The sequence below is a fragment of the Argentina silus genome (assembly GCF_951799395.1).
Source record: "Argentina silus genome assembly, chromosome: 16".
NCBI classification, from domain to species: Eukaryota; Metazoa; Chordata; class Actinopteri; order Argentiniformes; family Argentinidae; genus Argentina; species Argentina silus.
This window is the reverse complement of record NC_139670.1, coordinates 1,077,114-1,104,613: the sequence shown is the minus strand read 5'-3', so window position 1 is coordinate 1,104,613 and position 27,500 is coordinate 1,077,114. Positions and strand designations below refer to the sequence as shown.

The 27,500-nt window shown below is 50.5% G+C and overlaps 6 protein-coding genes across 6 annotated transcripts in view; 2 read left to right on the top strand and 4 right to left on the bottom strand.

The window, feature by feature from the left end:
* The window catches only part of LOC310817131 (ubiquitin carboxyl-terminal hydrolase 31-like), a gene marked incomplete at both ends in the record, with an annotated part of 15,357 nt that extends 12,572 nt beyond the window's left edge, over positions 1-2,785 (bottom strand). Inside the window, one exon of the mRNA XM_083687568.1 lies at positions 2,258-2,785. Coding sequence (XP_083543694.1) covers positions 2,258-2,785 — 528 coding nt within the window. The remainder of the gene's footprint in view (positions 1-2,257) is intronic.
* Positions 2,786-4,459: 1,674 nt separating this feature from the next.
* On the bottom strand, positions 4,460-12,069 carry cog7 (component of oligomeric golgi complex 7). The gene is made up of 19 exons (XM_083686997.1): positions 11,818-12,069; positions 11,449-11,702; positions 10,988-11,136; positions 10,348-10,464; positions 9,942-10,110; positions 9,674-9,756; positions 9,316-9,438; positions 9,016-9,214; positions 8,681-8,808; positions 8,318-8,472; positions 8,000-8,116; positions 7,620-7,685; positions 7,156-7,342; positions 6,641-6,781; positions 6,412-6,495; positions 5,711-5,825; positions 5,365-5,508; positions 4,976-5,164; positions 4,460-4,685 (listed from the first exon to the last, which is right to left on the bottom strand). The coding sequence occupies exons 2-18, from the start codon at positions 11,612-11,614 to the stop codon at positions 4,998-5,000; spliced, it is 2,310 nt and encodes a 769-aa protein (XP_083543123.1). The 5' UTR covers positions 11,615-11,702; positions 11,818-12,069; the 3' UTR covers positions 4,460-4,685; positions 4,976-4,997.
* Positions 12,070-15,072: 3,003 nt separating this feature from the next.
* Positions 15,073-15,957, top strand: LOC310817130 (myeloid-associated differentiation marker-like protein 2; the record flags this gene model as incomplete). Its single annotated transcript, XM_083687567.1, has 1 exon — positions 15,073-15,957. One exon carries the CDS (start codon positions 15,073-15,075, stop codon positions 15,955-15,957), a length of 885 nt encoding a protein of 294 aa, XP_083543693.1.
* Positions 15,958-17,099: 1,142 nt separating this feature from the next.
* On the top strand, positions 17,100-17,957 carry LOC310817129 (myeloid-associated differentiation marker-like protein 2; the record flags this gene model as incomplete). Its single annotated transcript, XM_083687566.1, has 1 exon — positions 17,100-17,957. The coding sequence occupies one exon, from the start codon at positions 17,100-17,102 to the stop codon at positions 17,955-17,957; it is 858 nt and encodes a 285-aa protein (XP_083543692.1).
* Positions 17,958-19,381: 1,424 nt separating this feature from the next.
* On the bottom strand, positions 19,382-21,638 carry LOC310817409 (putative protein MSS51 homolog, mitochondrial; the record flags this gene model as incomplete). Its single annotated transcript, XM_083687983.1, has 5 exons — positions 21,496-21,638; positions 20,988-21,112; positions 20,087-20,650; positions 19,707-19,800; positions 19,382-19,589 (listed from the first exon to the last, which is right to left on the bottom strand). Exons 1-5 carry the CDS (start codon positions 21,615-21,617, stop codon positions 19,382-19,384), a joined length of 1,113 nt encoding a protein of 370 aa, XP_083544109.1. The 5' UTR covers positions 21,618-21,638.
* Positions 21,639-23,606: 1,968 nt separating this feature from the next.
* LOC310817407 (putative protein MSS51 homolog, mitochondrial) overlaps positions 23,607-27,500 on the bottom strand; it is a gene marked incomplete at both ends in the record, with an annotated part of 7,299 nt that continues 3,405 nt past the window's right edge. Inside the window, 4 exons of the mRNA XM_083687981.1 lie at positions 23,607-23,814; positions 24,056-24,149; positions 24,972-25,535; positions 25,874-25,998. Coding sequence (XP_083544107.1) covers positions 23,607-23,814; positions 24,056-24,149; positions 24,972-25,535; positions 25,874-25,998 — 991 coding nt within the window. The remainder of the gene's footprint in view (positions 23,815-24,055; positions 24,150-24,971; positions 25,536-25,873; positions 25,999-27,500) is intronic.

Here is a 27,500-nt window from a genome sequence, read left to right as displayed (position 1 = left end):
AGAATGCTCAGAGGTGGACCCTGACAGAGAGACACGGCTGTGTTCCAGAATGCTCAGAGGTGGACCCTGACAGAGAGACACGGCTGTGTTCCAGAATGCTCAGAGGTGGACCCTGACAGAGAGACACGGCTGTGTTCCAGAATGCTCAGGAAGGACCCTGACAGAGAGACACGGCTGTGTTCCAGAATGCTCAGAGGTGGACCCTGACAGAGAGACACGGCTGTGTTCCAGAATGCTCAGAGGTGGACCCTGACAGAGAGACACGGCTGTGTTCCAGAATGCTCAGAGGTGGACCCTGACAGAGAGACACGGCTGTGTTCCAGAATGCTCAGAGGTGGACCCTGACAGAGAGACACGGCTGTGTTCCAGAATGCTCAGAGGTGGACCCTGACAGAGAGACACGGCTGTGTTCCAGAATGCTCAGGAAGGACCCTGACAGAGAGACACGGCTGTGTTCCAGAATGCGTTCTTGCTCTCTGTTTACAGCATATCCGTACTCACCGTTATACACTCTAGATTGAGCGCAAGAACGCATTCTGGAACACAGCCACAGCCTCACTCTAAATCCAACATGGCTGCTATGTCAACAGTCTATCTAGTACCTACTTCTCAGTGACAGACCCTGACAGTGAAACTCCTTAACCCACAATGCAACAGTTTACAGAAGCCCACTTGATGACCAAGACTGGGACAATGAGGCCCGAACCCTCAGACTGTACTTCACACAGGTGTGACGGGTGGGGTTCGAACCCTGACCCGAGCGCCTACCACTAGACCAAGAGACCATCCTCAAGGTCCGAGGGCGACACTTGAGTCGACATGTCTCAGGGAAGGGCTACCTCGTCACGAGAGCGTGTTTCCAAACCCCCTCTGCTACTTTATCCAACCCTCCAGCTCCAAACAAACTTTTCCGATAACGAGGCCCAAACCTGTCTCTTCCCGACCCTGCGGTGGAGCAGGGGGGGGGTGGTCCAAGGCCTCTCACTCCAGAGTGTCATACTCTACATCGAACAAGACAGTTTGTTCTCTGGCTGGCAACCAAGAGAGAGAAACAAGGACAGAAATAGACTGAAGTGTCAGGAAGAAGCGCTTGTACGAACACTGGACGAGGCTGTTCAACTCAATATCCCTCCAATATTTACTTTGAACCAGCGAGAGACTGACACAGAGTTATTAAGAGACAGGAATAGACTCAAAGTAACTCCCTGGTGCAGAGGAACGGAGGTGTAGGAATAAATCTCTTTGGTGACTTTGACAGGCGCTCGGCCGGTGTGACGGGAGAGGGGAGGTCAGGCGCTCGGCCGGTGAGGTGACGTCAGGAAGCTGACAAGGCGAGGAGGGACATTGGTAGGGTCAGCCACCTGTCAGCCACCTGCATCTAACTGACCATCACATACACACACACACACACACACACACACACACACACACACACACACACACACACACACACACAGTGGCCAACTCTAGTCCTGGAGAGCCATGGTGTGTGGACAGGTGTGTGTTCCTGCCCAGTACTCACACACCTGATCATCAAGCCTGTGATTAGCCGACCAGGCGTGCTGGTGAGGAGCTGCCTACTCTGTAGCTCTCCAGCAGAGAGGAAATATTAAAAACAAACTAAATAAACAACAACAACAACAGATATTGTATTGTGTCTATTAGGCCTGAGGGTGGTGGAGGATGTGTGGACTGAGTACATGTTTAATGAAAGGACCATTTATTTCACTGTGTTTGGAAGTGCTTTGGCCTATACCGCTACTCTAAGCCCAGGAAGGCCCCACGCCCACTGGCTTCAAATAGAGAGTTTCTGCAACCAGGTGGTACCAGGAGACAGCCCATGCAACATCGATGGGCTACATTATTGTAGTTGCATGCAACACTGTAACACATATTATTATATTTATTGTTTTATTATTGTTTACTGTTTACTTATTATTGTTACTGCTTATATCTGTTATCCTTGTTCTACTGTTGATGATGATTGATGATGTCGAGCTGCTCCGCCTCGGGCGTTTCGTTGCGTTGGTGACTTGTCTTCAATGTAATGATAAATAAACGAGACTTGATTTAACAGTGCAGTCGACAGGTGCGTTGCAACGTCTCCATGCCTGCTCACTGTCTGATTGACTTCCTAATGTGTGAACCTTCGCCGGGTTTTTTAATCCGTCGGATTTCGTTCTTAATCCCATTTCCAATCCTAACAATAGACCACCAAAACAAAACAATGCAAACGATTTTTAGTGCCGTCACATACCTTGAACTCCCGGCTGTGCTGCGGGGTGTACTCAAACGTCCACAGCGCCCGGACCAGGCCAGAAAGTTGCTCCGTGACTTCCCCGGAGTCTTGGTGCGTCGCCGCCTTCCTCTGCAGGAACACCCCGTTGGTCTTCGGCTTGTCGTTGCCGCTCTCCTCGCCTCGGTACTGCTCCAGCGCCAGGTACTCAGCGAACAGCTCCGTGTTGCTCAGGCATTGGAGGATAGCGTTCATAAAGCAGGTGTTGCCGTGGTTCTTGAGCCCGGCCACCCCAGGGACCTTGTCCCCGAAAAGGAACCCCCCGCAGTCGCTGTCGTCGGAGGGGACCGAGCCTCCCGTCGTGGCGGGGATGAAGCTCCCCGTTTCGTCCTTCTCCTCGTCGGTGGCTTGCTCCTCGTTGCCGAAGTGGGACAGAGTGGACAGAGTCCGGAGAACTCGGTTCATAAAACTCCCCACGGACCGAACCGAGCCTCTCCTGAACAGCTTTTTACTGAACGACTTCTTCTCTTTGGTCGCGGCTTTCGACATGATGACTGCTGGTTTCTCCCCGCTAATGTTTATATTCCAAAAAGGTGGCAATAATTCAATAAATCAGTTTGTTATTTCCAACGGCAGCGTCAACCACGACGGTACTAACTGTTCCACCTGACAGACAGTGATATTAGGCCTAAACATCATCGTTTTGGAGAAAACGGTTGATCCCGTCTTAATTTGGCCTACCATTTTGGGGGACCGTTATGCTATTATCGCAGTAGAACAACAAAGACCCTTGAAATCAGCCCACTTGAAACACTGCGTCGGATTGCATAAACACCGTCCACGGAGAGACGTTATCACGCCACTTTAAATGAAGATAACACAGCCTTCCCGTTCCCCGCTCCCCCTCACCGGGTGATTATCACCGAACAGCTGTCAATGTGGGTACCGCTAACCGTGTCATTCCCACGCAGGTTCACCTTCGGGATCCCAAAAACGATGCTCTTTCTCTGAAGCTTGAGCGGGTCACGTTAGAGGAACCAACAGCCATAAATCAGACAGTAAACCGTGACCACGGTGTACCGAGCGGTGTTCGTCATGTTTTATTAACCAACCCGCAGCTCCACCCTGACGATCCTACTGTGCACCCCCGCATCTTCACACTCCGTTTCCGGCCATCCCCGCGGTAATATCCCGCAGCAAATGTTTTGTTGACGTTCAGACCCGTGGCCGTTAATGTCCCGGTTAAATCGCCCCTACCGGGGACGCGCCTGGCGGCTGCAGAAGCTCTATCCGACTGTGAAGCGCCCTGAGACGGCCAGGGGAAGCCCGACACTCCGCTGTCCCCTCCATTTAGGGTGGGAAACAAGAAAACTATCTGTTGTTTAGGATGATCATGTGTCGATAGCTCCCTTCACGGACTTTGAAGCGGTGTGTTTTCCTCCGGGTTGTGACTCATCGCAAGGCCGCTTCTTCTCCTCCTCCTCCTCCCGTCTCTCTCTCCATCCTCCGGACTCACCGATACTGCAGGCAGGCAGGGCGGTGACGGCTGACGTCACGACCCACCACTGGTCCATGTTGGGAGCGGAGGAGAGAGGAGAGGAGAGGAGAGAGAGGAGAGGAGAGGAGAGGAGAGAGAGGAGAGGAGAGAGAGGAGAGCAGATAGAGAAATGTGATGCAGAAGAATTCACCATCGCTGCCTCTCTGGTGTCTAAATACTTGTAGCGGCTGTAGGTTTGTGCTCCACTAACAATCTCAGTGATATTCAGCCCACCTCAATGGTTACAAAAAAACACTGTCAAAGACGGAGATAATTTAGGGAATTTGTTTCCAGTGGAATATCCCTTTAGAAAGCTTTTAACACTCGGTCAAAACTAACAAGACACGACCGAACAGAAAAACATTGGTTAAAATGTGGTTAGGGTTCATGGTTAAGGGTAGGGTCAGGTGACATCCATGAAATCCAAACTGTGGTTTAACCATGGTTTGAAGCTATAGTGTTTGTTTACAATGGAGTAAAACAAGCTAATATTTTGGGTTCTGATGGGCTAAGATTCAACTAAGCTCATGAGGCATTTATAAGTAACATTCAAGAATTAATGGCTATACTGTATATCAATCATTTAAAATAAAAATGGACGTACAAATCCCAGATTGCCCCTTTAACTCAATCAAATAAAGACTTGAAGACAAGAGAGACCAACATTTATTAAATTAGTGGACAGATTCCAGAACAACACAAACAGGCAAAAGCATTTCCAGTGAACCCTGACCCCCCCCCCCCACACCATGTCAATCAACAATAGAAAACAATAAACAATAGATAACAAGACAATAGAAGAACCTAAACAGTACATGGTGCTAGCGATTTGATTGGCTGAATATGTGTAGCTGTTGCCTGGGAACACTTCCAAAATGGAGACTCCTCCAATTTCTGACAGGTGTCCAGATTCTAGGAATGAGAGAGAGAGAGAGAGAGGGGGGGGGGGGGGGGGGGGAGTGTATAGAGGAATATGGAACAGTGGTTAAACCAGATAGCTGAGACAAGAACACCACACACACATACAATACTTAAAAAAACACACCTGACTCTCACACACACACACACACACACACACACACACACACACTTAAACTTAAAAAGGCAAGAGAGTGAGATCAAAGCATTAACAATACAAAACTAGACAAAGCTTTCTCTAAATTTGGACCAATTTCCTAGTTGTGGTTCTCTCAGGGTGCTACCTCCTAAGTCTTCCCCCCTGCCTCAGTAGTCCAGGCCTCTCAGGGCAGCGATGGTGGAGGCCAGTCTGCGGGGCAGTGTCTTGGAGGTCTGTCTGTAGTCCTCAGGCTTGGCCCTCAGCAGGGTGACAATGTGCTGCAGGGCTCTGGAGGGCTGGAGGCCCAGGGCGTCCATCACATTACTCAGATAGTCTGGAGGGGAGAGGGGGAGAGGGGGAGAGGGGGAGACAGGTCATTAACAACTAGGTGACCCAGGGCGTCCATCACATTACTCAGATAGTCTGGAGGAGGAGAGGAGGAGAGGGGGAGAGGAGGATCACTATCTAACTGTCACTGAGTGGTGTAATTGTGGTGTAAATACTGTGTGGAGAGTAAAGACAGCCGGTAGTTACCGATGTCGGTGGCCAGCTGTTTGGTGGAGTGTGTCGTGAGCTGGGGGATCAGCAAGATGGCGTCACAGTACGTCTGCATGGTTGCCCTGGCGATGGAGCCCAGCCAATAGTCTGCCGTGTTGTCCAGCTCCGGAAGGTCGTCACCTGAGAGGGCGGGAGAACAACGTCAAACTAACATCAAACTAACAACAACGTCAACATAACGCAGTGAGGGGGAGAGAGGGAGGGAGAGAGAGAGAGAGGGAGGGGGAGAGAGAGAGAGACAGAGAGGGAGAGAGAGAGAGAGGGAGGGGGAGAGAGAGGGAGAGGGAGGGGGGGAGAAAGAGAGGGGGGGAGAGACAGTCACCTTGTTCAGGAGGGAAGGGCAGTTTCCCAGCATGCAGTGCCAACTCCAGCGCTGGGTCCTCCTGCGTGACGAAGGGCTCCAGGTGGAGGGGCAGAGACATGATGTACTGACCTATCTACACACACACACACACACACACACACACACACACACACACACACAGTTAAATGACTGCTGTACTGGGCATGTGAAACACACATCCAGCTGGATACGGGACTTTAGTAGCTGACTTGCACGGTTCATTAATGGTCATGTTCCACTGTGTCACAGAGACAGGACACTGACATCACAATCAGACGGCCCTCCCACTGCATCACTTATTAAACATTCATTTATCTCATCTGATCTCATCTAATCTGATTAGGACATCCTCCGAGTCTAACAGGCCACCTCTGTATATTATATATAAAATATTCAGGAATAACTGAGTTTCTGATCACTCTGATTGGACAGGCAGACAGCAGCCAGTTAGAGGCTGGGCAGACATCAGCCAGTTAGAGGCTGGGTTAGAGGCTGGGTTAGAGGCTGGGCAGACATCAGCCAGTTAGAGGCTGGGTTAGAGGCTGGGCAGACATCAGCCAGTTAGAGGCTGAGTTAGAGGCTGGGCAGACATCAGCCAGTTAGAGGCTGAGTTAGAGGCTGGGCAGACATCAGCCGGTTAGAGGCTGGGTTAGGCTGGGTAGGCAGCAGGTCAGACCTACGTTAGTGATGTACTCCTGAGGGGACAGGCTGAAGGTAGGCAGGTCCTCAGCATAGCTCTCCCCAAAACCTCCCGCCTCACGACTCTGACGGGGGGGAGAACAAATATGGAACAGTGGTTAAACCAGCTAGCTGAGACAAGAACACCACACACACATACAATACTTAAAAAACACCTGACTCTCTCACTCACACTCTCTCACTCTCTCACTCACACACACACACACACACCTCCATCTTGGAGACGAGGCAGAGCTGGTGTTTGATCTGCAGGAAGACCGAGTCGAAGGCCAGCTGGTTGGCCTGCTGGTTGAGTCTGGTCAGAGCTGCCCTGGGCTCAGACAGGAGGCTGGAGTTCCCGGTCCCCTTCTCCTGGACAACAACCACAACAACAACAATCCATCAATAACAACACACAGATCTGAGTTCCTTGTCTAGGGGCTGGTTTGGGACAGGGCCCAGGGTAAGGGTGTAGGGGCTGGTTTGGGACAGGGCCCAGGGTAAGGGTCTAGGGGCTGGTTTGGGACAGGGCCCAGGGTAAGGGTCTAGGGGCTGGTTTGGGACAGGGCCCAGGGTAAGGGTCTAGGGGCTGGTTTGGGACAGAGCCCAGGGTAAGGGTGTAGGGGCTGGTTTGGGACAGGGCCCAGGGTAAGGGTGTAGGGGATGGTTTGGGACAGGGCCCAGGGTAAGGGTGTAGGGGCTGGTTTGGGATGGGGTCCAGGGTAAGGGTGTAGGGGCTGGTTTACCTTCAGGGAGTAGAGCAGCTCCAGCAGGCTGGTGTAGTGGACCATGCTGCCTCTCTGGAGGTAGTTGTACTCCTGCCAGGGGTTCCTGCCTGCCGACTTCCTGTCTGTGGAGCTGACTTCCTGTATGCCTGCCAGGCTGCGGGGGCTGTAGGACTCTGACAGGTACTTCCCTGCTGTGGCCAGGATCCTGCAGGACAACACATGCTTATATAAAACATACATAAAACATATATTAAACATATATTAAACATATATTAAACATATACAGCTTGTAGATGCCTGTGAAGGCGGTACGACTGACAGGTACTTCCCTGCTGTGGCCAGAATCCTGTAGGACAACATATCTCAAATACAATACCATACCTAGAGAGGACATACAGAGCTGGGAGATGTTCATCAACGTGTGTGGATCAGAGAGGTGGAGAGAGAGAGAGAGAGAGACAGAATGAAGGAGTGATTCTTACTTGTTGGACAGCTGCTGTTCAAAGGCTCCACACTGTCTGAGCAGCTCTCCACACGTAGAGATGATCCTGCAGTTCACCACGACACACACACACACACACACACACACACACACACACACACACACACACACACACACACACACACACACAGATTAACAACGCATGTTCATATTTAACCTTTGTTTAATCCAGGTTAGTCGCTCATTGAGAGAATGTTTTTCAGAAAAGATGAGGATTATTTGTGAGTCTGTTAGCCCCGCCCCCAGGAACCAAACACCGATGGCCTATTGGATGCTTTCCATGTACATTTCTGAGCTAGACGCTGTGATAGGTTTACATTCAGGTGTGGGCGGAGTTGGAGGTGCAGTGACCACGCCCACCTGACAGAGTTCTGGAAGGCCGTCCAATCCTCTTGGTAGACGGCGGCAGTGGGCGTGTCCTCCAGTCGACACTTCTTCCTGATTGACTGGAGCGTGGTGGAGAAGTCCGACACGTACCTGAAGACACACACACACACACACACACACACACACACACACACACACACACACACACACACACACACACACACACACACACACACACACACTCAACTACAACAACAAGAGTTCACATGGGCCAACACTACCATCATTGTCAAGAAATGGTGAAGAGGGCTTTGTGTGTGTGTGTGTGTGTGTGTGTGTGTGTGTAGTTACTTGGTGAAGAGGGCTTTGAGAGCCTTGAGGAGTCCGGCCACAGCCAGGCCATCGGTCAGTTTGACCCAGCGGTCCACGGCGCCGCTGGCCAGACCGAACAGCTTCCCTACGGAGTGGCTCAGCTCCTCCACACAGTCCAGAACCTCCCCTCGCTCCTGGGGGGGGGGCAATGGAGCATAGAGAGACTGTCAGAAACAGACAAACAAAGCCTGTGTGTGTGTGTGTGTGTGTTTGTGTGTGTGTGTGTGTGTGTGTGTGTTGTGGTCTGTGTGTGTGTGTGTGTGTGTGTGTTTTGTGTTTGTGTGTGTGTGTGTGTGTGTGTCTGAGACTCTGTGTGTGTCTGAGACTGTGTGTGTGTCTCACCAGAGGAACAGCGCTGATCTGGATGAGGAGGTGGTTCTCCTCCAGGTCCCCGTACTGCAGCTGGTAGGCCTGGTAGGGGTCGTACACGGCAGACACCAGCTCCTGGACCTTCAGCAGCTTACACTCCCCTGCAGGACCACAGACACACCCAGTTAGTCTGTTAGTCTAACACACAATCACCACCATGCAGTAACACACACCTTTTTTCATTTGTTTTTTCACATATGCCAACAGACATCAAAAGAAAGTGGAGACACACACACACACACAGACAGACACAGACAGACACAGACCACAACAGACACACACACACAGACACTAGACCGTGTCCAGACCGAGGTGAGGGAGCATGGCGGCCTCCAGGCTGCTGGTGAAGGAGGCAGCGGTGGTGTGGAGGTCCAGCAGGGCGAGGAGGCGCTGCTCCTGAGGCGTCCTCTCCAGGGAGGAGCTCAGACACACAGGGACAGACGGCACCATGGCCCCCAGGGTCTGGATCAGCAGCACCGTCACCACCTCGTACGGGTTCCTGAACACCTGCACCCAACCACACACACACACAAAGTATAGTGTGGGTGGGTGTGTGTGTGTGTGTGTGTGTGTTGTGGTCTGAGACAGTGTGTGTGTGTCTACCGTACCTGACTGCTCCACTGCAGCTGAGAGTGCCAGGTAGAGAGCAGAGTGTCGTAGAACTCAGCCAGCTGCTGGTTCAGACTCAACTCACTCTGAGAGAGGTCCTGCCACACGCTCACCAACTGACCCTGAACACACACACACACACACACACACACCACACATACAAAGTTAACACCGAGAGATTTTGTGACAAGTATTTCCTCACAAAAAAATGAAAATAAATGCCAGTGACATTAACAGCGAGCCTAAAGGAGGAGCAGCTCAGTAGAGACATGGGTCAACCTGCTGTAACTGTCTGAATGACTGAACTACAGCCACAGCTGCCATCCATCCCATAATAACCCCAGGTCTCCACCGTACCTTATGACACTTGTAGTAGTAGGCCAGGAGCTGGGGCATGCGGTCAACCTCTGTGAACACCTTCACAAACAGCTTGGCTTGGTCTGCAGGGACGACCACAACAAGACCATGAGGACAGGAAGAACTACAAATGTAGTTTAAGAAGGGTTCTTCAAAGAGTTCCCCTATGGGGATAAATGAAGAACCCTTTTTTCTAAAAGATTAGAGACTCTCTGGCCTAGCCGGCCCTTAGATAGAGAGACTACCTGGGGGCTGGCCAGCATCTTACCTATAGACATGGAGTTGAAGGTAGACACGATCTGGGGGCTGGCCAGGGCCTCCAGCCTGTTCTTCAGAGCCTCCAGGTGGACACATTTCTCAGAGTAGTCTGGGGTGTCCACCAGCATGGCCAGGCTGGTCTGCATACTGGTCAGCTTGGACGAGATCACAGCCAGGTCCTGGGGGGAGATGGGTGAGAGAGGGGGGGGGGTCAGGGGAGGGTTTCTAACTTGACATTAGTTTATTTTTTTGTGTGTGACTCCACCCAACTGTATTGTGACTCCATCCACCCACATTGTGACCCCACCCACCCGCATTGTGACTCCACCCACCCTCATTGTGACTCCACCCACCCACGTTGTGACTCCATCCACCCGCATTGTGACTCCACCTACCCGCGTTGTGACTCCACCCACCTGTGTTTTGAAGGTCTCCTCGATGTCCGCACTGAGCGTGCTCCACTTATCTGCCTCCTGCAGCGCGTCGGACGCCAGGTGCATACGAGACTTCACCTGGTCTATCTCCACCAACACCTGCCCCACACGCACACACAACACACACACACACACACACACACACACACACACACACACACACACACACACACACACACACACACACACACACACACAGGAGTTAGGAGCATGTTGACTAGACGACCTGCATGGACTGTACGGTGGTCTGTAAGGGTCATACCTGCATGGACTGTACGGTGGTCTGTAAGGGTCATACCTGCATGGACTGTACGGTGGTCTGTAAGGGTCATACCTGCATGGACTGTACGGTGGTCTGTAAGAGTCATACCTGCATGGACTGTACGGTGGTCTGTAAGGGTCATACCTGCATGGACTGTACGGTGGTCTGTAAGGGTCATACCTGCATGGACTGTACGGTGGTCTGTAAGGGTCATACCTGCATGGACTGTACGGTGGTCTGTAAGAGTCATACCTGCATGGACTGTACGGTGGTCTGTAAGGGTCATACCTGCATGGACTGTACGGTGGTCTGCAAGGGTCATACCTGCATGGACTGTACGGTGGTCTGTAAGGGTCATACCTGCATGGACTGTACGGTGTCCTGTTCAAACTTGCGGATGTCCTCCTTGACCAGAACCATCTGCTCCTTGAGGAAGGAGGCCTCCTGTTTCAGCGCCTCCACATCCCTCAACACCCTGGGCATGTTCTGCAGGGCCTGGTGACTGCTCTCTGGACATAGATATACAAAACATAGATATACAAGATAGAGATATAACAATAATAATAATAATGACGCATTCATTTTGGATAGCGCTTTTCTCAGTACTCAAAGAGATGACATTCCAAGGAGAGAACAAGAATAGATAGATACATGAAAAGTAAGACAAAAGCTGTCAGTAAAAACAACAATTCAAATAGTTAAAGATTAAAAGCAGTCTCTCTCTCTCTCTCTCACACACACACACACACACACACACACACACACACACACACACACACACACACACACACACACACACACACACACACACGTTGATGTACCCTCTATGGCGTTGTTGACTTCCTGGATGAACAGCTGCAGCTTCATGACCAGAGTCGCGGCGTGCGCGTCCGCCTTCCCCGGCGCGTCCTTCTGCACCAGTGTGAACGCCCCGTTCACCCAGTCCTTCACGTCGAAGTCATCATCCAGAAACTTGGAGAAATCCATTCTGCTGTCCGGGATACTATCCTACTAGCTTCAATTCACCAGTTACCTCGCCAGAGTGGGGTCAAGAATCCAGAACACAGCAGACCATCTGAGGAGGTCAAATGGAAAGGTTGACCAGGGAGGAGTAGTTACTCTGTTCTCTCACTGGCGTAATAGTGTTGCTTTGTGTTGTGTTGTTATGTTCTATGATTAGGAGAACTCACCATGTCCCTCCTCGGTGTGGAATGCAGCAGGATAAGGCTCTGAAACTCTCTCCTTCCACCCCCCTCCTCTCTCAGTTCTTCCCCACAACCGCTTTTGAAACGAACAGAAAATAGACAGCCCACGAGAACGAGATGATCATCACCACCAGGTACAGTTCTAGCAACGCAACGGCCTCCTCCAGAGCTGGTTTGAAACGATCGCTGTTAAAGAGAGAATCAGATGTTCTGTGTTTTTGGTTGTCAGATAGAAAAGTGACAGCAAGTTCCTGTTTGCGCTCAATATTTATCTTCCCCTGGAAACTCTTACCACAGCCGATTGGTCCTAGCTGACGTCTCCGCGTGGAAAACATCTATACAGTTATAGTAGATGATTAGCAATGTTATTTTAAAAGTATGTATGGTTAAAGTATGAGGTTAATTAAATTATTTGCTTATTGGTTATGTATATGAACCAATTATCTACATAGAAGAAAACTCTGTGTGTCACAGGTAAATATATCCGTGCAGAAACCCTAATGCATCAAGAGATCCATCGGCTTCCGAATGAAATGCTGTGGCCTGGTGGCAAATACAATACTGCACCTGAGTGCCACTGAGTGCAGTATTGCATGACGGGACGTGTTTGTTCTGTTCGTTTTATCCATGTATAATTGTCCGATTCTTCAGTATATCTACATACATCAGGGGAGGCTGGTGGAGGTAGAAATGAGAGGACGGGCTCATTGTAATGCATGAAAGGGAAAGAGGAATGGTATCAGACACAAATGTTTAATGCCATTCCTGGTTCCATCCCATGCATTACAATGAGCCCCTCCTCCAATTTCTACCTCCACCAGCCTCCCCTGACTTACAGGTGTTATTCACATACATTTGACCTCAAGTTTCAAGTCTGTCTATGTTACTGGATGTAGTCTTATGTAGAAATTCCTTTTTGTACATTTTATGTGAAAAATTGGTCTGCAGTTTACTTGCCATAATATATGCTATGTTATTAGTAAATTGGGGTTAATGCAATACAACAACCGGATAATTCATAATACTTAGCAGATCATATATTCATCATTTTACATTAAAACTCAAATACATTATCAATATATATTTGTTTGATATAGCTACTGTTGTTCATCAGAAATATACAAATATAGAATATCCATCGTCAAGGAAACAATGCTAGCTAGCGAACGAGGGTAAGGTAGCATTCATTCTGGTCTGACAGGTTTAGATAACCCCTAATCTCTAATGAGACCGCAACGGGAGTCAGTCAGTCAGTCAGTCAGTCAGTCAGTCCTCGTCCCAGCTGAAGCCCAGAGTCTCCTCTGACAGTGTGGAGGACACATCACTACAGCAGAACACCGTGGCCACAGATCTGTGTTGCTGCTCCGCACTCAGAAAAAAGGTTTATTTCACTCAGGGATCCAGGAGTGACCAATGTTTCGGCCCTCAGGCCGTCGTCATAGTCCCTCTCCCAGCTCTGTCCAGCTGACCCAGTCTCTCACAGACCGGCCTGCCATCCAGACCCTCCAACAGGACCTGAGAGACCGCCCTGCTATAGACAGCAGCCAACCAGAGCGCTCTGTGGAGGAGGGGGGCAACAGTGGGAGCCAACCAGATCGCTCCGCGGAGGAGGGGGGCAACAGAAGGAGCCAATCAGATCGCTCCGTGGAGGAGGGGGGCAGCAGCAGCGTCATGGGGGCCAGGTGGGAGATGTTTGGGCAGCAGCGGGGGATCCTGCGTCTCCTGGAGATCCTCCTCTGTGTGGTGCTCATAGCCATGGTGGGCCATGGCGGGGGCGGGGGCGGGGGTCCCTCCTCCAACTCCTGCTGGTCGTGGTGCCTCTTCTCCTGGGCCTTCTGCCTCCTGAGCACCCTGGTGACCACCAGCATGGAGCTCTGCTCCTTGGAGCGCCCGCTCAGGGCTCTCCTGGACTGGGATGACCTCACGGTGGGCCTGGTCCTGCTGGACGTCCTCCTGGTCCTCTCGGCCTCCGTCATCTACCCCGCCTACTACGCGTGCTGGAGCTGCCCCGTCCCCCTGGTGGCCGCCACCCTCTCCACCCAGTGCACCTTGACCTTTGCCCTGGAAGGGATAACAGCCAAACAGGCTGGAGAAGGAGGAGGAGGAGGGAGGCGCGGAGGCTACATGTCCACGTTGCCGGGGTTCCTGAAGGTCACCGAGGCGTTCGTGGCGTGCCTCATATTTGTGTTCCTGACGGGTTACCAGGGCAACCCCGGGATGGAGTGGTGTGTGATCGTGTACTCGGTGTGTTTCCCTCTGACGGTGGCCATCTTGGTCCTGAGCCTCTGTCCCGCCGTCAGGCCCCTGCTGAAGCCTGTGGAGGTCTTCCTGGCAGGGTTCCACGCCCTGGCCGTGCTCCTGTACACCTCCGCTGCTACGCTGTGGCCTGTGTTCAGCTTCCAGGACGACCCCGGCCCCAGCCCCGGCCCCAGCCCCAGCCCTGGCCCCAGCCCCCCACTCGGTCATGACTGCCCCTGGGAGAACCTGGTGGTGGTGGCCACTCTGACATGTGTCAACCTGGTTCTTTACTTTGTGGACCTGATCTTCTCTCTGTGTGGTTTAGTTCAGAGTCACTCTGGTCAACCAGGAGACCCCTAGGGAGCGTTTTCTCTGCCATAAGCATCATGGTGTGTTGTTTTCACTGGAGTGCTTTATAACATCTTTATTATTGGTTATTCAAGAGTCTATTTCACAGAAGCCTCACATACTGTTCAAGAATAAAAGAAACAGTTATGCATGAAATGTTTAAAAGAGAGGTGTTCGAGGTAGCAGCTCAAAACTAATTAAGGCCTAATGCTGATGTTTTTGAAAAATAATTTTATTACAAACACACCCATGTTTTCAACGTTTGTTGTTGTATGCTTTTTTTATGTACTGTTACAGATGCTGTCATATCCAAGCTTATACAAAATGCTTTTTTTCAAGTCTCTTTTTTCAGAAACTTGAAACACACAGTTCACTTCAGTGTAGATACAGACCTTCTCATGGGAGCCATGCAAAGCACATTGAACCAGATAAGACAGGTCAGGTGAGGTGGGTCGGCTTCACTCACTCCTCTGTAACAGCAGCCGTGTGGAAAACACAACAGAGGAGAAAAGAGAGAGAAACAGAGAGAAAACAGGGAAGAAACAAAAGAAGAAAACTGGGAGAGACAGAGAGAGACAGAGAGAAAAAGAGAGAGAGACAGAGAGAAAAAGAGAGAAACAGAGAGAAGACATCAACTCACACTCGGAGAGGAGGATGGATAAAATCAAAGAAACCCTCTCCCAGGCCATCTTCACCCCCTCCTCTCTGTTCTCCGGCCGGGGGGTCCTCCATCTGATCCAGATCGTGGTGGGCCTGGTCACCTTCGTCCTGGCTGGGGTCCAGGGGGAGACCCTCCATACCTACTGGAACTACGCCATGTTCACCTGGGCCTTCTGCTCCGTCATGACCCTCATCATCACCGTCATCGAGATGTTCGCCCTCCACCTCCTCCTCAAGCTCTGCCTGGACTGGGACGACTTCACCACGGGCATGGCCATGTCCTCCGCCCTCATGACCTGCTCCGTCTTCCTCATGTACGCAAACTTCTACCTGTGCTGGACCTGCATCTACTCCTGGGTGGTCAGCGCTTTCGCCTTCCTCTGCGGCGTGGCCTACGCTGTGGAGGTGGTCAAGGACAAGTTCCTGGACCGGAAGACCGGCAGCTACCTGGCGGCTCTCCCCGGGTTCTGGAAAGTTCTGGAGGCCTTCGTCACCTGCGTGATCTTCATCTCCCTCACGGGGTACAACGGGCAGCCGGCGCTGATCTGGTGCATCGTGTGTTACGTGGTCCCGTTCCCCATCATCCCTGTCATCATCGCCGTCAACATCCTGAAGAAGATCAAGAACTGTCTGCCATTCAGTATCGACCGGTTCGTCTTCATCTTCCTGGTCATCTCTGTGGTTCTCTATGCCAGTGCAGCTGTTATCTGGCCCCTCTACAGTTTCAGGTACAACCCCAAGCCCAGTGACTGTCCGCCAGGCAGCTGTATCTGGGCCATCCAGTTCATGGTGGCCTTCATGACGTACGTTAATTTGATCCTCTTCATATTAGACCTGGTTTTCACCCTGCTGGGCATGTATGGCTTCAAACGCACATAGCTCTTTTTTATGTCTCTCTGTGTGTCTGTCTCTCTCTGTCTCTCTCTGTCCATCTCTCTCTCCCTCTCTCTGTTTCTCTCTTTTTCTCTCTCTCTCTCTCTCTGTCCGTCTCTCTCCATCCATCTCTCTCTCTCTGTCTCTCTCTCTGTTTCTGTCTCTGTGAGTCTCTCTCTCTCACAACCGTACAATCCATAGCTTGCATAGCTTAGTTTGTTGTATGTTTAATCCATGTTCCAAAGCCTGATTGTTATCTGTAACATTTTCATAGTGAAACAATAAAATAAATGATGTATAAAACTCTGCCTTCATTTTTTTTTACAGTAAATGTTTTATTCTCAGCATTCATATTCACTTCACTTTAAATACTAAGTGGGCCACTACTTTATTTGGATAGTCCCCTATATATATAGTTTGTTGATACCAGGGGAGGCTGGGGGAGATAGAACACCAAGGGAGGCTGGGGGAGGTAGAACACCAGGGGAGGCTGGTGGAGGTAGAACACCAAGGGAGGCTGGTGGAGGTAGAAATCGAAGGATGGGTTCAGTGTAATGCACGGAATGGAATGTGTCAAATAAGTGATTGATACCATTCCCTAAACTGTTACAAGCCCATCCTCCAGTGTCTACCTCCACTGATATAGTTTGTTGATAGGCATTTGTAGACTATAATATCAGCTGCAACAGCTTTCCTCTATAGGCCCTCATGTCTGTCTCTTCACTCCATCATAGGCAGGATGGTTAACCCTCTCCCTCCACCTTCTCCCTGGGTTGTATAAAAGCACTCATCCATCAGTTAGATTTGAATACCTGTACAAGTAGCGCTGGTACCAGCAGGTTGATCATTGACTGATGGCCTGCCCTCTCCAGGCGGGACTACTGTAAAGGTTGACTTCTCCATCTGAGGATGAGACACCATTCAGCAGCTATGGACCAGGGATAACACTGCACACACAAGCGTCAAAGCAACGTCAGCTGTCAATCAAGAGTCTGGTGAATTAAAACAAACAAAAGAACTTTGATTAACTGAATTAGCTTAATCTATCTTATATTGATTGCATTCCTAAATTTGGAATTACAGCGATTGGATTTGAAGGTATCTAGTCTTCTTGGTCCCTGGTTGAGTACTGAGGAGGAGTTGAGGGGATGTGCGGCCCGTTCAAGTCCCGGCTGGGCGTCCTGCGCCTGCTGGAGATCATCCTCAGCGCCCTGGCCCTGGTCATCCCTCTCTTCCGGGGGAAGATGACCAACCCGTATGGCGTCTGGTGTGAGTTTGTCTGGCTGTTCTGCCTGGTCGTTCCCATCGCCCTCACCGTTATCGACTCCAAGGTCCTCTGGAAGATCGCCATCACCATCTTCCTGCCCAACTGGGACGACTTCACCTGCGGACTGAGCATGCTCTGTGCCCTCATGCTGACCCTCGCCACGCTGATCTATGCTGTGATCTTCGGCTGCCTGACGTGCGTCGGCAGCGTCCTGTGCGTGATCTTCTCGCTGGCCGCCACGTTGGTGTTTCTGGTCGACGCGGTGATGGCGAAGATCAAGTGTCCCCTGGGTTACCTGTCGCACCTGGGCGGGGTTCTCCGCTTCAGCGAGGCCGTGGTCGCCTGCATCACCCTGGCCGGCGCCACCAACTACTTCCTGGGCGTGGAGTCGCATTTCCTCCCGCCGGGCATGGTGTGGTGCATTGTGGTCTATGCGGTCTGCTTCCTGGTCACCGTGGCGATCATCTTGCTCAACCTCCTGAAGGTCCTGCAGTGCCTGCTGTCCTTCGGCCTGGGAGTCATGGAAACGGCGTTTAACGTGGTAGCGGTGTTGCTGTACGTGTCGGCGGTGATCGTCTGGCCCGTGTTCGGCTACAAACACTACAAGACCCACAACCCCCCTGACTGTCAGCACTGTCGCCATGACGACCTGGACGTGGTGATGGCGGGGTCCGTGGTCAACCTCGTCCTGTACTCCGTGGACCTGGTTCTGTCAATCATGGCTCGGTTCAAGTCATAGAGATATATGCTATAACCAGGGGAGGACGGGCTCATTGTGATGCGTAGAACAGAATGAGGAATGGTATCAAGCACCATTCCATGCATTACAATGAGCCCGTCCTCCGATTTCTACCTCCACCAGCCTCCCCTGGTGTGAATAGTTAAATCTGATTTGTGAAATTAGTGTATAGAACAAATTCAGTGTGAACTTGTGACCAAACGTATAAGTAATCTGGAAACTGGTATATGACTGAGATAACTGCTCTCTCATGAGGATGTGAAAGAAACAAGCAAAATATAGTTGGACATATTTTATTTCAAAAAACATAAAACATGCTATGACACTCCTTCACAGATGTACACGCAGTTCTAGTCCTATAAGAGAAATGTCATGGGAAAAGCAGATCTGATTGACTGTCATAAAATGTGGACATGAGCAAGTGTTCTATGTGGTGTCATTTAACATCATTTATGCATTTCTGGTGAATAAAGTCACCCTGGGTACTCTGGAATGTTGACCATTTGGGCGACTTTATTCACCCTCGGCACTGAAGGAGTTAACCACAGTGAGTGTTGCAGTGTTCAACATTTCACAGACAGACTCATTGTGTACATCAACTGTCATTTAGTTTAGACTAGACCAGCTCAGAAAGGTTTGGCTTGCATAAACAGTCAGATGAGTGGACAGTAACATACCCAGTCATCTTTACTGTGGTGAAGACAATGGCTGCGTGGGAATACATTCAAATTGAGAGATAAAGTACGACAGGCAGTTAAATTCTACCGGCCATGGAAGAGAGATGAGATAGCAGATGCAAATGATCAGTCAGAGAGACCAGACCAGAGAGACCAGACCAGAGAGAGTAGACCAGAGAGACCAGACCAGAGAGAGGAGACCAGAGAGAGTAGTAACATCTTCTAGGTATGTAGGGACTGGGGGGGTGTAGGGACTGGGGGGGTGTAGGGACTGCGGGGGTGTAGGGACTGCGGGGGTGTAGGGAGTTGGGTGTAGGGCCTAGGTGGTAGGGGATAAGGTCTAGGGTTGAAGGGGTAGGGGCTAGGGTATAGTGTCTAGGATAGGGTCTAGGGTCTAAGGAGTAGGGTCTAGTATCTAGGGGATAGGGTCTAGTGTCTAGGGACTAGGGTCTAGTGTCTAGGGTGTAGGGGTTAGGGGGTAGTGCTAGGGACTAGGGGTTAGGGACTAGTGTCTAGGGTCTAGTGTCTAGTGTCTAAGGACTAGTGTCTAGGGTCTAGGGTCTAGTGTCTAGGGGTTAGGGACTAGTGTCTAGGGGTTAGGGACTAGTGTCTAGGGTCTAGGGGTTAGGGGGTAGTGCTAGGGACTAGGGGATAGGGACTAGTGTCTAGTGTCTAGGGGTTAGGGGGTAGTGTCTAGGGGTTGTTTCTGGACAGGGCCTTACTGTTCCATTCCTGCCCTGTAACACGTCAGTCCTCCTCTGGCTCCTCCTCAAACTGGGCCGTCTCCAGCAGGCCCTGGAAGCAGAAGTAGTGGGAGCTGCAGAACACCGGCGGCTTGTTGGGACGCACCTCCACCTGCTCTGGCTTCAGAGAGGCGAAGGGGTTGGGTCCACTGCCCTTCAGGTCCACCTCCAACTCCAACAGGATCTGCAGGGAGTAGGTCATCTCTGTAGCACTGTGTGTGGGGGGGGGGGAGGGAACAACAGTTACACACTGAATCATTCTTGAATAGTGTGACACACACACACACACACACACACACACACACACACACACACACACACACACTTACTCTAGGGTGGTGAAGAAGGAGGGAATCTCGTAGTCTCTGAGCAGCAGCAGTGTGGGCAGCCAACCCTGATCCAGACCTTGGCTGGCGTCAAAGCCTACAGGACGGGGGGGGGGCATCAGAGAAGGGGGGGCATCAGAGAGGGGGGGGGCATAAGAGAGGTGGGGGGGGCATCGGGGGGGGGGGGGCATCAGAGAGGGGGGGGGGCATCAGAGGGAGCTTAGCTCAAACAAGAACAGCTGACGCTAAGCTAACTAAGCTATTAGTTCTCATGCCAGGCATCAACCACTCTAGGTCGCACCTTTTTTCATTCAAATTGTATCTTTTTCCAACAGTGTACAGTATGTAAACCCTGGACGTTTAACCCTGACGGAGAGGGTTACCTGGGTGGAACCCTACGACCAGGTCAGGCTTGGCTGCCTCCCCCTTCTCCACCACGTCTTCCCAGAACTGGTGGTAGAGGCCCTTGTAGGCGCTGATGTAGACCCTCTGTCTGGGTCCGAAGGCCCTGAGAGGAGGCCTCATGATGGGCCCGTCCACCACCTCTGGACCCACCATCACCACCTCCAGACCCTGGTGGCCCGGGAACATGTGGTTCAGCTCGTCAAAGTCCGTCACCCGCGCCCCTGTGGTCTCGCTGGCTCCAGCCCCCACCAGGTGGACGGTCAGAGGTCTGGAGTAGGGGAGCAGGCCGAAGAGTCGCATCCCCAGGCCGATGGTCAGGGGCCGGGAGAAGAAGTCGCTGGCCACCCTCCACAGGGACTCACGGAGCTCCTGGTCCTCCGGCCGGGGGCGCCCCGCGTTGGCCCACAGCTCCGCCATGTTGGGGCAGGCTAAGATGGCGTCAAGGCGGGGGGTGAGGTCTCCCTGCATCGCCAGCCAGTCCTCCCAGCCCTTCACCTCTGACGGAGGGACTGACCACTTCTCTGTGGGGAACGGGAGGTCACCTGAGGGGGGGGGGTGAGAAATACAATTAGTTTTCCTAGTATTATTTCTTCAACTCATTTAGTGCCGAAGGTGAATAAAGTCGCCCGAATTGTCTACATTCCAGAGTACCAAGGGTGACTTTATTCACCAGAAATGCATAAATGATGATGCCTCATTTTGTAGCCAATCAAAGTGTTGTTGCTAGGTAAACACCACATAGAACACTTGGCACTCTGGGTGGTGAGTGTTCCAGAATTATTTTTCAGTTGGTGAGTTAAACCCTATGTGCCCAATGTAATTGCCCTTCGGGTTCGGATGAATAAAGTTTTTCAAATTGAATCAGTGTCTCCCTCTCACCTTTAAACAGCAGCCACTCCACCAGCCTGTCGATGGCCACCAGGCGGAGCTGAGAACACATCTTCTTATGCTGAGGCCAGTCTGCCTTCTGACACTCCTTACTACAGTAGTACACATTCAGACAACTGGGGGGGGGGGGGGGGGGGAGGAGGAGAGGGTAAGAAAGAGAGGGAGAAGAGAGAAAGGAAATAGAGAGTGAGGTCAGTGCCATCACTTTGAACCAGGGAACCATTGTGGTCAACTCTACAACACATCAACATCAACAACAACAACATCATATGTCTCCTAATCCTGCAGAAACAATAACAGATGAGCAGCAGGGGAGGCTGGTGGAGGTAGAAATTGGAGGACAGGGCTCATTGTAATGCATAGAACATAATGTGGGATGGTATCAAACATTCCATGCATTACAATGAGCCCCGTCCTCCGATTTCTACCTCCGCCAGCTTTCCCTGGCATGCATGTACTTCTACCATTCTCCTCTAGGTGGCGCCGCTCAGGTACTCACCTGAAGCAGCGTTTCAGTGTCTGGGCCTGAGGAAGCTGCTCAGGTCTCTTCCCACAGCTAGCACACAGCCTAAACGACTCCTCCATCTTCTCAAACATCTCCTTCTGGGAGCTGAAGGCCATGGCCTTTGCCTTAGGCCCTGGAGCAGGCCTAGAGAGAGAAGGGCATGGAGGGAGGGAGGGAGGGAGGGAGGGAGGGAGAAGGCGGTGGGAGGTGGAGAGAGGGGGGAGAGGGAGAGAGAGAAGAAAGGGGGAAGAGTGAGAGTGAGACAGAGAAGGGTCAGAGGGATTGATAAGACTAGACCTCAAGATGGTTTGTGATGAACATCAGCACTAACATTGAGTGTGAGAGGAACAGCGATTGAACAGGGATCAGATTCAACACGTCGAAGTCAATTCATGATATTTCTATTCATATTGACGGCTATTGGTCCATATCAGTGTGATCTACTCTGTCCTGGGGGTACTGGCCTTTCCAAGGCGTTCCCAGGCCGTTCCAAATCCCGGAGGCTATTAATAGTCTGGCGCATGTAGTCCCATATATGGGAGAGAGGGGAGGGGCAGAGTAAGCAGCATGGCAGAGTAAAGTAGATACAAGTTTACACTGTTATTGTAACACTAGGCCTAACGTACGTGAAACAGACTAAAGGTTTAGGCTATGCTGGGGGTCGAAAACGATCATGTTACAAAACCATATAGGCCTAGAGAACACGAGAGGTATTCCAGTGAGGTCATGCAGTCGGCTACACTATAAAGAGAACAATCAAATCAGCTGAGTTATGAGGCGTTTCAAAAGGTCACGCCACATCGTCTTCTTCCTCCGGTCCGTTCTTTCTCCTCGCTTTCGTCGTTGATGGCAGCTGAACCTGCACCGTGTCCGGTCCTCTCCGGTACGCAAATAAAAACACGAGAGCGGGAGAATGGACCGGAGAACATAGACATGAGATCCGCGGAAGTTCTGTTTCATTAAAACGTGTTTAAACCGCTTACCTCATCGGTTCTGTCATGTCGGAATTCTGTCACAGTTGAACGACTCTCCGCGAAGTCGTCCTAATCCGGGGGGGGGGCGGTAGTCGGGGGCCTGCCACTTTATACCACCTGTGCGCGGTGTGGGGAGCGTGTATGCCTGACTATGAAGTGGCCAGACATTTACAACATAAGCACCCATTTAGAGCAGCTTTTTTGGTATCATATTTGTGTACCATCCTCTTTCTGGACGTGTCTGACAACTCCAGCTCCTTCCAGATGGACAGGTGGTTGTGGAGATCGTGTATGTCTGTAGACTTGCTATGGAGATCAGTGCTATAAGGGTTGATAATAAACTCAGACCATGTCACAGCAGACGTAGAACTATTGTCATTTATTATGAAGTTTAATGTAATAATAATATCCGAAAGGCAGCCTATATTATAGATAGATGTTGGACCTGAAAGTGTCAATGTCATTATACACATTGTGCAGAGTTGTGTGGTTTTAGGTAGCTGACTGAGAAAGCTCGGAAAAAAGTTCAGTTCATCTAAACGTGTTTGCATTACATGTAGTCTAAACACAGCAGTTTATCTATAATGTATACTTATGTATGCCTTTCAGAGGCCAACATGGTCTAAGACGGTCTTTCCAGGGATATTTATGAACAGTCGAAAAAAGTGTGCCGCAAGTATACGTGTTGTTACAGTTTTAGTCCACTAGATGGCGATGTACGACTTCCGATGTCCTGCCTGCCTGCCTGCCTGCCTGTCTGCCTGCCTGTCTGCCTGCCTGCCTGTCTGCCTGCCTGCCTGCCTGTATTGGGTGGGAATGTGCCAAGCTATAGAGGCCACTCAGGCTTTCATAATACTATTCCTGATGTATAGGAGGTGGTTGTGAAACCAGCCAGTCAAACGTATATGCTATACTTCTTCAGTGTCCTGTCTCTTAAACACCATGCCCTATTCCACTCATTTCCACCTAAAAAACAGACCCAAACTATATATAATATAGATATAATATCTATATGTTATCAGTTTTGTGTGGATATGCTCAGATCATAGTTCAGAATAACATACTACACATGACAAGGACATAAAGTAATCAATAATCAAATTAATAATCAAATGAAAGCAGAATTTGGTTCTAGTTGTCCTCAGTGGGTTCCTCCTGCTGCTCTCTCTCCAGCAGGCCCTGGAAGCCCAGGTAGTGGGAGCTGCAGTAGGAAGGGGGCTTGTTGGGACACGACTGCACCTGCTCTGGCTTCAGAGAGGCGAAGGGGTTGGGTCCACTGCCCTTCAGGTCCACCTCCAACTCCAACAGGATCTGCAGGGAGTACTGCCACTCTGTCTCACTGTAGATCAGACAGACAGACAGACAGAGAGACAGGCAGGCAGGCAGACAGACAGGCACACAGAGAGACAGACAGGCAGGCAGAGAGACAGGCAAGCAGAGAGACAGACAGGCAGACAGACAGGCAGGCAGACAAACACACAGAAAGACAGATTTATTTTAGGACTGAACCCTACTTGGGAACAGTCTCAAACAATACCAAACCAAAGGAGGAAATAGAGGTGGGTCCAGCTGTGACTCACTTGAACACAGTGAAGAATGAAGGGATGTTGAAGTCTCTGAGGAGGAGGAGGGAGGGCAGCCAGCCTTCCCCTAAGCCATGGGTGGCATGGAACCCTGCAGGGGCACATGAGATGTAAAACGGTTAAACTAAGGGTTAGGGTTAGGGCTAGGGTTGTTAGGGTGAGGTAGGGTCTTCCCAAGGATCCCACTTGGCATCTACACTGTCTTATACCCTACCCCACCTTGTCTGGCCAGGGAAGACACACCATTTAAGGGGAGGATCTATGTGTGAATAATGAATGTTATGATACTATTAATACACACACACACACACACACACACATAAGAACACACAGTCAGGTTACTGTTCAGATGGGACGGAGATAAAACATTTAACACTGAGTGAGCATTTAGGCCTCTGAGAGATGAGGTGACAGAGATAAGCCATCTCCTAATAGTACAGTAACCACCCACCAGACGTCATCTAATATGAGTACAGTAACCACCCACCAGACGCCATCTCCTTTCCTGATGAGATTTCAGGCAAAAAGAACTCAACAAACAACAACTGAAGATGGCTGCAGTTCAGGCCAGGCAGGGTCAGGGTCAGGGTCAGGGTTAGGGTTAGGGTTAGGATTAGGGTTAGGATTAGGATTAGGATTAGGATTAGGGTTAGGGTTAGGGTTAGAGAAGAAGATCCCCAGCGTCTGGTGGGGTCAAAGGGTCGCAGACTTCAGGCAGTTATTGCATGCAAACGATTGTCGACCAAATACTAAACATGAGTACTTTATTTGGACATTATATGATTTTTTCCAATACTTTTGGAGCCCTAAAATAGTATTTTTTTTAAATGTTGTACTTTCAAATGGTGAACCCAATCTAAAAAAAAACAACAACATTGAATTAAAGTACTTATGGAGAGCGCTGCATATTCACCTGGGTGGAACCCTACGACCAGGTCAGGCTTGGCTGCCTCCCCCTTCTCCACCACGTCTTCCCAGAACTGGTGGTAGAGGCCCTTGTAGGCACTGATGTAGACCCTCTGTCTGGGTCCGAAGGCCCTGAGAGGAGGCCTCATGATGGGCCCGTCCACCACCTCTGGACCCACCATCACCACCTCCAGACCCTGGTGGCCCGGGAACATGTGGTTCAGCTCGTCAAAGTCCGTCACCCGTGCCCCCATGGTCTCGCTCAGTGAAGCTCCCGCCACATGGATGGTCAGAGGCTTGGCATACGGGTCCAGGCCAAACTGTTGCATCGCCATACCAACCGTCAGCACCCGGGAGAGGAAGTCGCTCTCCACCCTCCAGACGGACTCACGGAGGTCGGTGGCATCCGGTTGTGGCCGGCTGGTGTTCTTCCAGAGGATCCCCATGTTGGGGCAGGCTAAGATGGCGTCCAGGCGGGGGGTGAGGTCTCCCTGCATGGCCAGCCAGTCCTCCCAGCCCTTCACCTCCGACGGAGGGACTGACCACGTCTCTGTGGGGAACGGGAGGTCACCTGAGGGGGGATGGAATATGAAATACTGTAAATGTTAGGTCCTTGATGTTGGAGAGCTAACCTAACCGATATCTAACCTAGATATCCCACAAACCACTTTAAAGATTAAACTAGATGTTGAGAATGGTTTTAAGATACAGACATTTTGATGTCTCTGTTTCTGGGGTCTTGTTGGGATGACGGGACCGTGGACTCAGTTTGATGACATCTTTACTAAGATTACTCAACCGGAGATCCTCCACAGAGCATGATGGGAGATGTAGTACACAACAATATACCTCTCACCAGACAGAAGACATCACCTACTGTCATGTTTCTGGGTCTTCTCCATGTCTCACCTGTGAACATGAGCCACTCCACCAGCCTGTCGATGGCCACCAGGCGGAGCTTCTTACACATCTTCTTATGCTGAGGCCAGTCTGCCTTCTGACACTCCTTACTACAGTAGTACACATTCAGACACCTGAGGGAGGGGGGGGGGGGGGGGGTAGAAGAGGGGGCAGGAGGAAAAGTAGGACATTGGTCTTGAACATTCATCAAGATTTTTCCAAAACCATCAATGTGAACAATGTCAATCAATCCTCCATCGGTATCAAATATCACAAAGGCCTGTGTTCTATGTTCTGATCACATCAAAGGCCTGTGTTCTATGTTCTGATCACATCAAAGGCCTGTGTTCTATATTCTGATCACATCAAAGGCCAGTGTTCTATATTCTGATCACATCAAAGGCCCGTGTTCTATGTTCTGATCACATCAAAGGCATGTGTTCTATGTTCTGATCACATCAAAGGCCCGTGTTCTATGTTCTGATCACATCAAAGGCCTGTGTTCTATATTCTGATCACATCAAAGGCCCGTGTTCTATATTCTGATCACATCAAAGACCTGTGTTCTATGTTCTGATCACATGAAAGACCTGTGTTCTATGTTCTGATCACATCAAAGGAGTATGTCTTCAGTGCCCGGCTGGTTTATTCTAGAGTGTATTAATAGATGATGACACATCCACATCACTGCCGGTCCTTTCCTCAAACCTGACCTTTTCTGTCACACAGGAGAGAAGACTTCAAGTCAAATCTAATCAAACTTTATTTATATAGCAGGTTTCATACACAGAGGCAACACAATGACACAATGAGCTTCACAGAAAATAATACATAAATAAAGGTAGAAAAGACAATTAAGTTAAGAAGACAATGACACAAAACACTAGAGGATAAAAATATAGCAGCCATGGAGGTTGGAACTGTGGTCCTCTGTAGCTCAGCAGAGCACTAACAAGGCTTAGGTTGTGGTTTCGATTCCCGCTGGGACCGTATATACAGAAACATGAATGCACTCACTGCAATGTAAGTCGCTTTGGATAAAAGCGTCAGCTAAATGGCGTGTATGTATGTAACAACATGTAACAACATGTGAGGACTGACCATGCATGGTCCACTAAGACATGAGAGGACTGACCATGCATGGTCCACTAAAACATGTGATACAAGGGATGAGCTAAACATAAAATAGAGAGGATGAAAATCCAAGACTAAAAGACTCTAAACAAGGTTAAAAAGGTCTGGAGATCTCTCTCCAGTTCCGGCCCCCCTCGGTTCTCTGACTCCAGGGTCATTAAAGACCCAGATGGATCCAGTTCTGTCCTGGTCACCAGCTGGTGAGTGGGGGACAGGAGTGGTCTGAGCCAGAACTCAGGCTGGTATTTACTGCTGATTATACGACCGTGATGGTGTGGTGGGGCGTGTGTCTTGTGCCTGGAGGTTTGGGTGGTGAGGTCATGGTAGCCCTGGCAACTCTGAGAGACCACATGACCCTTGTCACAGTTTTAGGATTCTGAAATTCCGCTGGACCAGAGGTGGAGAGACGGATCCTGGCCTATCGCCATGGATACGGTCCTATCTCCATGGACACGTTCCTATGCCCATGGATACTGGCCTATCTCTATGGATACGTTCCTAT

What these genes read in the sequence shown, in the direction of transcription:
- cog7 (XM_083686997.1), bottom strand. Translation starts at nt 11,614, where the DNA reads ATGGATTTCTCCAAGTTTCTGGATGATGACTTCGACGTGAAGGACTGG. An exon ending in AGGAGACCTTCAAAACACAG is followed by an intron (nt 10,111 to 10,347) that starts GTGGGTGGAGTC and finishes ATCTCCCCCCAG; the next exon opens with GACCTGGCTGTGATCTCGTC. An exon ending in GCCCTTCCCTCCTGAACAAG is followed by an intron (nt 5,509 to 5,710) that starts GTGACTGTCTCT and finishes CCGCCCTCTCAG; the next exon opens with GTGACGACCTTCCGGAGCTG.